The sequence below is a fragment of the Manis pentadactyla genome, chromosome 4 (genome assembly GCF_030020395.1).
Source record: "Manis pentadactyla isolate mManPen7 chromosome 4, mManPen7.hap1, whole genome shotgun sequence".
Classification (NCBI taxonomy): domain Eukaryota; kingdom Metazoa; phylum Chordata; class Mammalia; order Pholidota; family Manidae; genus Manis; species Manis pentadactyla.
The window spans coordinates 189,669,770-189,682,139 of NC_080022.1; the positions used below are offsets into that span (position 1 = coordinate 189,669,770).

The 12,370-nt window shown below is 58.1% G+C and overlaps 2 protein-coding genes across 5 annotated transcripts; both read right to left on the reverse strand.

Annotated features, from left to right (window-relative positions):
* Positions 1 to 558: 558 nt before the first annotated feature.
* PYCR1 (pyrroline-5-carboxylate reductase 1) lies at positions 559 to 4,886 on the reverse strand. 4 transcript variants are annotated; one of them, XM_036910649.2, is made up of 8 exons: positions 4,826 to 4,886; positions 4,466 to 4,588; positions 4,144 to 4,214; positions 3,240 to 3,419; positions 2,776 to 2,997; positions 2,534 to 2,626; positions 2,240 to 2,403; positions 559 to 1,401 (listed from the first exon to the last, which is right to left on the reverse strand). In XM_036910649.2, exons 2-8 carry the CDS (start codon positions 4,530 to 4,532, stop codon positions 1,236 to 1,238), a joined length of 963 nt encoding a protein of 320 aa, XP_036766544.1. In that variant the 5' UTR covers positions 4,533 to 4,588; positions 4,826 to 4,886; the 3' UTR covers positions 559 to 1,235. The 4 variants fall into 4 exon arrangements, with proteins under 4 accessions (XP_036766544.1, XP_057357832.1, XP_057357834.1 ...); XM_057501849.1 differs by lacking the exon at positions 4,826 to 4,886 and having other exon boundaries at positions 559 to 977; positions 1,332 to 1,401; positions 4,466 to 4,700; XM_057501851.1 differs by lacking the exon at positions 4,826 to 4,886 and having other exon boundaries at positions 4,466 to 4,819.
* Positions 4,887 to 7,043: 2,157 nt separating this feature from the next.
* MYADML2 (myeloid associated differentiation marker like 2) lies at positions 7,044 to 8,788 on the reverse strand. The gene has a single exon (XM_036910651.2). The coding sequence runs from the start codon at positions 8,786 to 8,788 to the stop codon at positions 8,171 to 8,173; it is 618 nt and encodes a 205-aa protein (XP_036766546.2). The 3' UTR covers positions 7,044 to 8,170.
* Between the last annotated feature and the right edge of the window lie 3,582 nt (positions 8,789 to 12,370).

Consider the following 12,370-nt stretch of genomic DNA (forward strand, 5'->3'; position numbering starts at 1 on the left):
CACTCAGCTGCCTAGGGATCATTATCTGCAACGTGGACTCCTCCCACATAGTGGCCTCTGAATCGGGGTGTCGGCTCCTCCAGATCCCCAGCCCGCCAGCCCGCCCTGCAGGCTGGACTTGATAGCCTCGTAACTGCATGAGCCAATTCCTTAAGTTGTTCTCTTTCTTTATATATGTCCTGTTGTTGTTCTGGAAAACCCTAACACACCTCCCTAGAGGGCTTCTTCCTTCCTCACCTGCACGGGTTGGGGAGACACCTACCCTGACTGAACCAGGTGTGAAGGATGGGCTGCCGAGGCTGCTGCCCCCTCCCCATGCAGGGCACTCCAAGCCTAGCCCACAGTGTCCATTTCCAGTCACACCTCTAGGGACCACGGTCTGAAGCTCCATGCACTTTCCCAGGAGCTCCCTCCCCTCTTACAGGGAAACATGGCCCCAATACCAATGCTGCTGAATGAAGGGTTCTGGGGTATGTGGGCTGCTGGCCTCTAACATTATCCCTGACAGCTACAACCTCCAGGGCCTCCCTTCATGTGTGGTGACAGAAGTCAGGGCACTGGACTGGAAACCAATTTATTTAACCTAAAAGGTCAGGGAGAGGAATGACAGTGTCTGTGGCTGGGTCATGGAGATGGTGGCCTGAGTGTGCTGGGGCCTCAGAAGTTCAACTATCTGAGGAGCCCTTTTCTCAAATGTCAAGAGGGAATGAGGGGTAGTTGGCAGTTGGTCAAGAACTGTGGACCCTCCCCCTGGGCTCAGGGTTCCTGGGACCCTCTCATCCTTCCTACCCCAAGGAAGGAGGTATCCCCCAGTGAGCAGAGGGCAGGAGGAGGACAGGGATCCCTCCTTGGCTGGGCCTTCATGGGGGAGAAACTTGCCCTCTGTGCTCAGGAAGGAGCCATGCCTCAAAGCCCGCTGACTCCAGGGGGGGGTGAACCCTAAGGCCTCCTCCGGATCAGAGGAAGGTGGTCCTGACCTGGTGTGGGAACAGAGGAAGGATGTTGAGGTCAGAGAAATACATCTCCCTTCTGGGCCAGGAAGTGCTCAGGGACTCTGGAGATTCCCACTGGGGAGCACTGTGCCCACTCCCTGGCTGACCCCTAAACTGACCAGAGCTGGGGGCACTAGGCATTGTAGAAACGCCCTGTGTGGCCTGGGGGTAGAGACGCCCAGTGCAGGAGCTTTGTGCCCAGAAGAGAAGGTGGAAAGCAGTCCAGTGGGTGGGTCAGACACTTCAATCCTGCTTGCCTGCTGGGGCCAGGCTGCGGGGGAGTAGTTTGGAGTGGCCAACAGGGGCCAGTGAGGCCCTCAGAGGGGAGTCCAGCTTCACCTTGTCCAGGACGGTCTTCTTGATGGCAGCTGGTGAGACCGTCTCCTGGTCAGCCATGGACTGCAGCTCCCTGGGGAGGCAGTGAGGAGGGTAGGTCCAAGTTTCTGCCGTCCCCTTCCTGAGCCCAAGGCCCACAGCTCCCAGCACCTGCCAGCACCTGGTGCTGCTGCAGTGCCCACCTCAGGACCTTTGGGCCTGCATGCCCGCTGCCAGCGACCTCACCCCTAACTGCTGTCCCCCTCCGCATCTCATTCAAAGCAGCTCAGGGTCACCAAACCTACGAGCAGCGCCCCGCTGCCCCAAGCACAGGACTTGGCCTCGCCTGTCTTCCTGCAAGTTGGTGCCAGGAGGCAGCGCCATGTCCTAGCCTCACTGCTGTGTGTGGGGCACTCAGGGCAACCTGTGGGTTTGGATTGGAGAACAGGCATGGTGGCGAGAAAGACACCTGGTATGCTGCAGACCTGGGCTGGGGAAGCGACTCTGAGCCAGGATGCCCAACTCTGTGCCTGCTCTTCGGTCTCCTTTCAGCTCTTGCAAAGCACCCTGCTTGTCTAAGGTGCTCCATCTCCCCAGTGAGGTCAATGGGAGGGTGTTATAATCAGGCCCACTGAGGTTCCCTCTGGTTCCCACTCGCCTGCCTCCCTGGCTTGAATGATCACTCCGATCTGAGGGCCACACGTGATGGAACCATATGGGGAGCACATCTTTGGCCCAGAGGGCATCCCCTCCTAACAGGGCAGAGGAGGATGGAGAGAGGGGCTGCAAACTGTAGCCCTGGGGACACTTGCCAACCACCCAGCCAAAGCTCCATAAACATCTGCTGAGTGAATGACCAAGCCGACATGGGAGGCCAGGGGCTCTGGTGGGCTGGGGCAGGCAGCCAGGGGTCAGCAGAAGCAGGACCCCACCTTGTGCGTATGCAAGAGGCCTCCACAGCATTGATGAGCAGGGATCGGAAGCCCCCACTTTCTAGCACGTGCAGGGCGTGGATGGTGGCTCCCCCGGGAGAGCAGACGTTGTCCTTGAGCTGGCCTGGGTGCTGCTCCGAGTCCAGCAGCATCTTGGCAGCTCCCTGCCATCAGAGAGAAGCTAGCCGCTGTGGGGACACCCTCCTGCCACCAACCCTCCACCCATCCACCCCGTGCACCAGCCTCGGGCCTGACAAGGAGGGGCCCCCACCAGAGGATCAGGAAAACACTGACCAGCAGAGCCTGGGCCCCAAGTCGAACGGCCAGGCGCCTCGGGAGCCCCATCTTCACACCCCCATCAGCCAGGGCATCCAGGGCAGTGAATGCCTACAGGAAGAAGTCACCTAAGGCCCTGTCCCCAGCCTTCTCTCCCTCAGGCAGTGGCAGCTGGAGCAGAAGCAGGACAGGAGACACGCACTGAAGTGTGCGCAAGAGCCACCGCTGCCAGTTGCTGGCCGCCCACCCCCAGTGCTCACGTAGGCTGGGCCGCTGCCACTGAGTCCCGTGACGGCATCAATAAGGTCTTCCTCGACCTCGGTGCAGAAGCCCACACTGCCCAGGAGCTGCTCCAGGAGCCTGCCATCCTCCACCTGGGCATGTGTGCCCGTGGCGTATACGGTGGCCCCCTCCCGCACCACAACTGGTGTGTTGGTCATGCAGCGGATGACTTTGGGAGCTGGCTGGAATGCCATCAGCTTCTGGAGGAGAAACTGGCTATGTATCCATCCCAGCCTCCTGCCCAGCAAAGTGGGCTGGGCAGGAGTACAAATGAACCCTCACCCAACCAAGCATTTCCTGAGTTCTCACGATGGGCCAGGCCCAATGTCCCCTTTCATTGCGGACAACCAACACAGATGCTGAGAGGGGCAGGTTCCTGACCATTCAGCGCATGCTTCCACCCCTTTCCAGACCCCACTGGGCCAGGATCTGTGGTGCCCACCTTCTCAATGGAACTGATGGTGACACCAGCTGCACAGGACACTACGATGTGCCGATCCTCGATGTTGGCACCAATCTCATCCAGGATAAAGGGGATGATATGTGGCTTCACGGCCAGGAAGAGCACGTCGCTGTGCTGCACAGTCTCCTTGTTGTGAGGTGTCAGGTTCACCCCCATCCTCTGCGGGGAGCACCCAGGTAGGCTTAGCCCACCCCCAGGGCTGGCTGTTCCAGTACCCCCCACCAAGCCAAGAGACCCACATGTACGTCAGCACAGAGGCTGCTGGGAGTGTTGACAAGGCAGGGCTAGGGGCTCAGGATGTGGGGCCCTGACACCCCCCAACTGCCCTTCCCACCCAAAAGTAAAGGAAATTATGTTCTAAAGTGTGTTCCTTTTGCAGACAAAAAAGGGATATTGCATCCACACACAGCCCTGACCCACCCCCCGTGGGTTGCAGAGCTCACACCCTTGACCCCTGCCCACTGGGTGTGGGTGGTGGTTTCAAGCTGGGAGCCTGTCCCCACCCTTAGGTCTGGAGCCCTAACTCGGCTGTACAAAACCAAGCCGTGTTCAGAACCCAGCCATGTCTCACCTGGCCCCACAGCCTCCTACAGTGGCTCCACCTGGGGAACCCCATTTCAGACCAGCACCCCCTGCCCACCAGCTACAAAAGTGCTTGTCACCCAGGTCCCAAGAGCTGAGAGGCAGGGGGGCCATCGGCAAGCCAGGAGGTCGGGTCTGTGAGATACTCAAGCTCAGGGCCACTCCTGTCCCTGGGGGTGGGGAGCCATGGCAGGGTACCCCCCCCAGGGCCCCTACTCCTTGCTTTCTAGGGTCAAGGCTGTCACCACCTGCTCCCAGACACACTGACTGGCCTCCCTGTCACCCTCCAGCCTGCACTTACCCTGAGAGCAGAAACTGTGGCCAAGTCCATGTCTGGGGAGCTGGCCATTATCTTGTGGGCAGCCAGGACTCCTGTGGGAGACAGAAACAGAGCTCCTTCTCCAAGGCCAGTCCCGGTCTCCCCCCTCCACATTTCCAAGAAGAACAGAAATCCCGCCACTCAGAGTGGGGGGACAACTCCTGCCTGACTCCCCATGTCCCAGGCTGCCGTTTCCGCCAGCGCTCGAGCAAGGCCAGCTACCCAGACTCCCACCTTTACCCAACAGCTTGCGGAAGGGACCAGGACCCCCTCCCCACGGGCCCTCCCTGGCCGCAGGGCCTACCTGCTGCTGTGAAGCCCTTGGCCAGGGCAAAGGCCAGCTGGCCAGCCCCGATGAAGCCCACGCTCATAGTGTCCGAGGCCTCGCCCACAGCCCTCGCGGCTGGCACTGGTTCCGCAGGGGCAGCTGCGGGGCGAGACGGGGCGGGATCCCGCGGAGAAGTCAGATGGGCAGTGCCAGGCCCGGCCACGCCGCGCGGCCCGGTGCCCTGGCCGGGAGCAGCCGGGTCTCTGCGTTCACAGAGAGGGTCCCAGGCAGGGAGGGGCGTCGCCTCGGGAAGAGGCCAGGGAGCGGCAGGGAGTGACCGACCATCGCCCGAGCCCCTCCCACGTGCAGTCCTACCCGGGCCCGGCGCCCAAGTACCCCGCTATCCCGCGCACCTCGCCCCGCCCACGACGCCACGCGGCATCTGCGCCCGCCGGCCCCGCCCCTGGCGCCCCAGCCAATCGGCGGCGCGGCCCCCCGGCACCGGCCAATCCAGGGGACGACAGCAGCGCCCGGCGATTACATCATCCGCTCTACCCCACACGGGCCAGCGCCCCCCAGCCCTCCCCCGGACCCGCGACCCCAAGAAGATCGATCCCGCATCTGTGTTTACAGAACCTGCAGCCCCGGGGTATCCCTCCCCGGGCCTGCAAGCCCCAGACCCGAGAGCCCCCGATGCTCGCCCCCAGCACCGCGCGTGGGGGCTGAGGGCACTGGAGTAGGGAGCGGCCGGAGCCTGGCCCTCTGTGGACGGCCCGGGGCAGGCGCTGGCCACGCGGGACCCTGTCGTGGGCTACGCGGAACAGTAAACGTTAGGCTGGCGTCCCCGACTGAGTACCCTGAGTTCTTTGAATTCAGACCTGTTAGACCATCAAAACCGTGTTTGGAGGCCAACCAGCCATTTTTATTCCTTATTTTCTTGCTTTTTTTGGAGGGTGGGGTGGGGTGGGGGGCGGCGTTGAAAACAATTTGCCAAATGAAATCTGTGTTCTCAAACTGTTTTTTGTCATTTAACATTTTTTTATTGTACAGGAGGCTTGGGAACAAGAGAGCGCCCAGGCTTTCTCAGAATCTCAAAATTGGGAGGCATGTGGGAGTCTTGGCCAAGGCCCCTCTGAGGTCAGGTGCCCTTCCTCCTACCAGGGGCTTTCTTCTCTGCAAGTCTCTCTTGGACTCCCTCGTGCTTGGGGCCACAGGCCTATTACCACATAAACCTCCCCAAACAGGTGCTCGGGCTGGTGGCAATCCCAGAGACCCTCCGGGACCCATAGAGCACCTTCATTTCTCCTAACATCTTGTCTGCAGGGTCCATGGAGTTTTTTGACCCTGGTTTTCAGGAGAATAAGACCCCAGTCATTTTCCCCTAAGAATGTGCTCAGGGCTCATGTGCACTGAGTGTGCATTTGGGTTGCGGGTATTCTGGGGTGCCAGTCAGCCAAGTTAAGGGCAAAGTAAGAAGTGATGTCATTGACAGCCCATCCCCCAATCAGGGGAAGGAGTTTTTCAGTCCTGTACCTTAGGTCCTGACAAGCTATCCTCAAATGTGATTCCAGCAGTACTTGGGTGTTTGTGCCATGAAAGCAGGGCTGAGCGCCCATCCGCCCAGGGACCACTGCCACCGTGTTGGCATCGAACAGGCAACGGACTTGCAGGCCTCCCAGCCCTGCTACCTGTCAGGGTAGTTAGTCCTCCCCCTTCGAGGGAGGGCCTGTAGGAAGTGTCCAAAGTGGACTGTAAGGGAGTAGCCCAGATTCAGGCACAGAGGCACGAAACCCAGCCTTTCACTGCGTGTCATCTGAGTACTGTTTCCAAGTGGCACCAAGTAATTTCCTCTTCCAGAAAGAGTCCTCTGGTCCAGGCAGTGAATGCCCACCAACAGGAATGTGTGCAGGCAAGCCTTCCACAGGACCTCTGCCGCCGCATCTTAAGCCCTGGGTCCTCTCCCCTCCTCTGTATTCTCAGGGCCTTTGAAATTCAGGTGGGTGGAGTGCTGGGGCAGGAGGCCGCTGGACAGTGAGCAAGTTGGGGAATTGACGACTGATAACTCATTTCAGAAGTTTGGCTAGAAAAGGAAGACATGCCGGGCCTTCCTGTGAGCTGGGAAGGGTGTGGTCTATATGCTCTTTTGTCATCTGGAAAACTACCCCCAAGTACCTGCCTTCCCTCAGCGGGGAGGGGGCGGTCCCCTCAGGGCCCCCAAGACACAGCGGCTCCAGCCTGCTTCAGGGATCTGAAGTCAGCAGCACCTACCCGCTCCAGGTAGAGACCCCTGTTGGTGTGCCCTCCCTAGCTGGCAGGCGGGGCTGTTCCTCTCTGCTGCCCGCCTGCACAAGGGAGCCTGTGTGAGTGGAGTGCTGATCGCCCCTGGGAGGGAAGAGCAAGCTCAGCATCACCGCCCCCTCCCCGTTCCCCCGTGTCCACTGTCAGTGAGGGAAGGGACCCTACCTGCCCCTTCCTTGGGCGGCTGCCCTCACCCCCAGAATCCCCCAGGCCCCCCCATGGCCACCTCCTCCCTTCCCCAGGCCCAGTCTGGGCCCTTCTCCCCAGAGCATTCTGGCCACCACCCCCTTGGCAGGGACTGCTCTCCAGAGCCAGGTGCAAATCAGTATCGTGTTTATTTCCTGCTTCAGCCCTAGGCCAGCTGAGGGGCAGCCAGTGGGTGCCCATGGCTGGCCCAGGCTGGGCTCTCAAGACAGAGAAGCAGGCTGGAGTATGGAGGGTGGTGGCCCCAGCAGGCCTTGGTGTTCAGCAGCCAGGTGCAGGATGCTTGAGCAGAGGTTGTGGGCCTGCAAGAGCCAGGAGTGCCCAGAGCCCAGGCCCCGTGTTCCAGTGCTGCTCCAGGCCAGCCTCCCCTGGGCCCACGGCAGCCACTGCAGAAGCTCTTGTGTCGGAGTCAGTGGTGGGAACCCGGGCTCTCCACGTCGTGCTGTGCTCTTGGGCTAAGGCCTCCGTGGGCTCCTGCAGGCCACCTGCACCATCTCCAGCTGCAGGGGCTGCCCCATGTGATCTCAACACAGTCCCTACCTGCTTCCCACAGTTGTGGCCACTCAGAGCAGGAGAGGCAGGGTCCTGATTCCTGGCTCCTCCTCCTCCCGCTAGCACAGACGCCCCAGCAGGTCCTGCTGGGAGAGCTGCCCCCTCATGGCTAGCCATGGAGCTGGCTCCCCAGACCCCTCTGCTGGCTGGGCTCTGGCCCCTTCCTGGGCTCCTTTCCCACCTCTTCTCATACCTCTGGGAATCGTCCCCTTCCCAACTCTACTTAGGCCACCCAGCCCAAATGCAGTCTCCAGGCACTGAAGGACACCCAGGGCTGCTTCCTAAGTCCCAGCCTCGGTGTCTCCATCTGCAAAGTGGGTCACGACAGCCCTTGCTTCAAAAGCTTCTCATGTGCTACAGTGACCAGCACTGAGCCAGGGGGGGCCAGGAAATACAGAGAGAAATGGAGATAGAGACAAAAGGAGGGAGTGAGAGAGAGGGAGAAAGGGAGAGATGGAAACAGACAGACAGAGAGAAGATAGAGGGGCTGGGAGCTGGCTAGTGGAGCTCCTCCCCTTGCCTCCTGCCCCTCCGTCCCCCTGCCAACCGTTCCTGGGCCAAGCTGCTGAGCACGGCCCGAAGTCCAGGAGCAGCCCACCTGGTGGTCTGCCTCCACCTTGCTCCCCGTTCACCTGGATGGCCTTCACGAGCCCCTGGAGAGCAGAGGTAGTGGCTGCTGCCTGCTGGCTACAGGGCAGGCACGAAGCGGATCCTCTGGGAGTAGGCGAGGTCTGCCACGTAGAGGAGCAGGTTGACGTAGGTGAAGATGGCCACCACCAGCTGGCTGTCCCAGGGGCAGCTGCCCCTGGGGCAGTAGGGGGGCCGCCGGGGCTCACCATACTTGGGGTCGAAACAGAACACAGGCCAGATGACTGCAGCGCTGAGGTAGAGGAGCACGGCCAGGAAGGTGTACACCACCACCAGACGGTCGAAGGGGCAGCCCAGGCCCCCTGTGTGGCCCATCACACTCAGAGCCACCACAGCCACTGTGGCCAGGAAGCAAAGGCTGTAGACAGCCACACACCACTGGGTGGCCACGTAGCGTCTGTAGTGGCTGTCATGGACCAGCGCCCCAAAGATGATGCAGGCCACGAAGGCCTGGACGATCTTGAGGAGCCCCGACATTGTGGCCATGTAGCTGGCCACCTGGCCTGGCCGGGCACGGGTCAAGGCCACCTCCACAGCATAGGCCAGGAAAAGGAGCCCAGCAAAGACACTGGCTGCCAGGCGAAAGTCCCTGGCCAGGCAGCCGGCAGGCTCGGGTGGCACTTGGGGACTCTGCACCCCACTTGCAAAGGCACCCATCCCTGTTCTTCTGCAGGCTCTGCCTCACCCAGGAGGTGGAGGGTTGGTTCCTGTTTGGGGGGGATCAGTCTGGACCTTTATACTTGTTGCTCCTCAACATGTAAACACCTAGAAAAAAACTCCCATTTTTTGGCTGAAATATTAGTAACATGTTAGGTTTTTGAAAATGAAGAAAATTTTTCTGACTGTGAAAGTAGTGCATGTTCAAAATGGAACAAAACAGCATTAAACTCGGAGACGCTGAGAAGTGAGTGGTGGTTACAAGGGGGAGGGGGAGGGGAATAAAAGGGTACAATAATTAACAATCACAATATAAGTTGGTCACGGGGACTGTTGAACCACTGTGATGCACATTTGAAACCAACATGAAATTGTATATTAACGATACTTTAATAAAAAATATAGTAATTTTTTTTTAAGTATTACATGCTCAGGCCTAATCAACACTGGAAAAGATGAAGACAAGTTGCCTGTAATTCTGTCAGCTGGTTGCAACCATTGTGAGTGTCTTGCTACACATATCCTTACACAGCTTCCTCCCAACTTTTCATTTAGAAAAATTTCAAATTTGCCAAAGAGCACAATGAACACTCATGTCCCTTTCACCCAGATTCAAGAATTGTTAGTATTTTGCCCTGTTTGTGCGCTGTCCCTCCCCTATTCCATCGATTATTAATAGTAATATTAATGACTCTGCAGACATGACAGTGTGCCTTAGATCCTCCCACGGACACCTCCTAAGAACGAGGCTGTTCTCCTAAGACCCTGAACAGGGTGGTAGCTTCTGGGAAGTTGAGGAAGGATCACGAACGCATAGTCCTTGCTCGGATCCCCCACCGCCCCCCAAGCACACTTCATAGCTAGTCACGTGTTTGCCCCCGCGTCTGATTGGGATTACAGTGCATTCAGCTGTCATGTCTCTCAGTGTCCTTTTTTTTGGAATGGGCTCTACTTTTTTCATAACACTGACTTTTTAAAAATTTTGGTATCATTAATATAAAATCACATGGGCAACATCGTAGTTACTAGATTCCCCCCAACATCAAGTCCTCACCACATACCCCATTTCAGTCACTGTCCATCAGCGTAGTAAGTTGCTATAGAGTCACTACTTGTCTTCTCTGTGCTCTACTGCCTTCCCCATGCACCCCCTACGATATATGTGCTAATCATAATGACCCTTATTCCCCTTCTCCCTCCCCAGTCCCTTTCCCTTTGGTAACTGTTAGTCCATTCTTGGGTTCTGTGAGTCTGCTGCTGTTTTGTTCCTTTTTGCTTTGTTCTTATGCTCCACATATGAGTGAAATCATTTGGTACTTGTCTTTCTCCCCCTGGCCTATTTCACTGAGCATAATACCCTCTAGCTCCATCCATGTTGTTGCAAATGGTAGGATTTGTTTTCTTCTTCTGGCTGAATAGTATTCCATTGTGTATATGCACCACATCTTCTTTACCCATTCATCTACTGATGGACACTTAGGTTGCTTCCATTTCTTGGCTATTGTAAATAGTGCTGCGATAAGCATAGGGGTGCATCTGTCTTTTATAACACTGACTTTCTGAAGAGACCATTTAGTGTGTGTTGTCTGACTGATTCCTCCTGGTCAGCTTTCGGCTGGATACTCTTGGCAGGAAAACCACATAGGAGATGTCCTGTCTCTGCAGAGTGTCCATCGGGAGAGTGGTGACAGGCTCTCAGCTCCCATGAATGCTTCTCGTGTCAGCATGTTCCCTTTAGAATTGTACTGGTTGTCAGACTTAATATGCTTGTTCATGATTTTCCAGAGCAGTTCATATAAACATAAAATAAGGGGTCTGTGTTAGTTTTCAGGGCTTCAGTCCTCTGAGAGTGTGTGACCCTGCGGAGGGGGTGGGCGGGCCTGGTGAGGTGGAGCCCTGCTTCCTGCTCCCTGGGATCACTGACCCACAGGGGAGGTGGGAGCTGTCCTTGGGCAGTGCCTCCTCACCCCAGACAAGGGAGTGAGGACATGGGGCCTCAGGCCGAGGATGCAGGGCAGCCGGTTCTGGCTCCTGCTGCCTCGTGAGCCCGGGGAGCTGGAAGGAAGTCCTCTGGCTGGAGCGGTTTGGTTTATCTCAAGCAGACATTGCCGTGCTGCAGCCCAAGTTCATAGCTCAGCAAATCATAACCACGACCCCAGCCACGCTGCTTAACCAGTCCTTGGGACACCACCCTCCACACCCCCAGCTGGAGGGGTCCGGCTCAAGGCACCTGAAGCCTTGGGCACTTTGGGGAGACTGGGCCTCAGCACTGCCAGCGCTGCCGGGGGTCCCCCAGTGCTCAGGGATGGCCAGCACACCTGAGCAGGTAGGAGGCGGACTCCCCAGCGCCCTGTGGCGAAGCAGGTGCTGCAAGCAGCCTTCCTGCAAAAGCTCACTCCCTTCCTGAAGATCAGGTGCCACCCCGACCCTGGCTGGGCCTTGGCTCTGCCAGCATGGTGACCCCTGGAAATTGGATAAAAGTGGATTGATAGGTGCTGGGGAGAGAGGAGACATGACAGCAAGAAGACCACACTGGGGAATCTGGTCTGGACAGTAACCCAAGAGGGGCTGGCGGAAGATGGGCTCTGAGTGAGGGCGATGGGGCCCAGGTAGAGCAGCATCCTGGCACCAACAGCCCCCAGGGAGACGAGCAAGCCCTCTGCCCAGCCCCACTTGAAGTCACTTGGTCCTGGGGAGCCTGCATCTTCAGCACGCCTGCGAGGAGCGCTGTGGCTGGCATGACCCGGCTGGGGCCCTGGCCAGAGCGGTGGGCACTGGGTCCAGGGCAGGGACAGCTTGTGGTGCTAAGTAGGAGACCTCAGTGAGGGAATGTCAACTCGGATGCTGGTCATGATGGATGTGGTGCCTGATGCTTGAGCTCTCCAGGAAAGGAGGAGCCCACCCTTCCCTAGCATCCTTCTCCACGTGGGAAACTGTAGCTTAAACTGCCTGGCTGGAGCCGTTGGCTCACAGCACCCGTGTGGTCCCCCTACTCGGCACCAGGCACCTCTGGGACTCTGCAGGGACTTGCTGGGGGGCCTGCCCAGATTCTGATCCTCAGGGCCCGCCTGTGACCAGCTTCCCCTGACCCCATAAGTGGCCCCCCAACCTCGGGGAAAGACCCTTAGGAAAGGTCTAGAGAAAGATTCCTCTATGTCTTCATGGCTTGATGGCCCACTTATTTTTGGCGCTGATATTACACTGGATGGATCACAGTTGGTTTAAACATTCCCCCGCCAAAGGAGGCCTTGGTTGCTTCTGTCCTGAGCATTTTTGTTTGTACAGGAATCACGTGATGTGGAAACTAAAGCAGCAACATTTCTAGAAAAGTTGAGAAGTCAGCCCAGAGAGCCTAGTGTGCTGGTGGACAGCCTCCCCGAGCACAGCGGGTTCGGTGGCTCCCACTGTCCCTGTGCGCCCTGGGCTCGCCTGCTCGCTGTCCCCCGGGGTAAAGCACAGCACGACCGGTCACCGGCTTTCCCTCTGTGTCAGGAGCATGTGGACAAAGAGCTTATTCATTTGGTGAAATCCCATCAGGCCTAACCCACAAGTATAAGGTTCAGTGGGCCTGGGGCACACAAG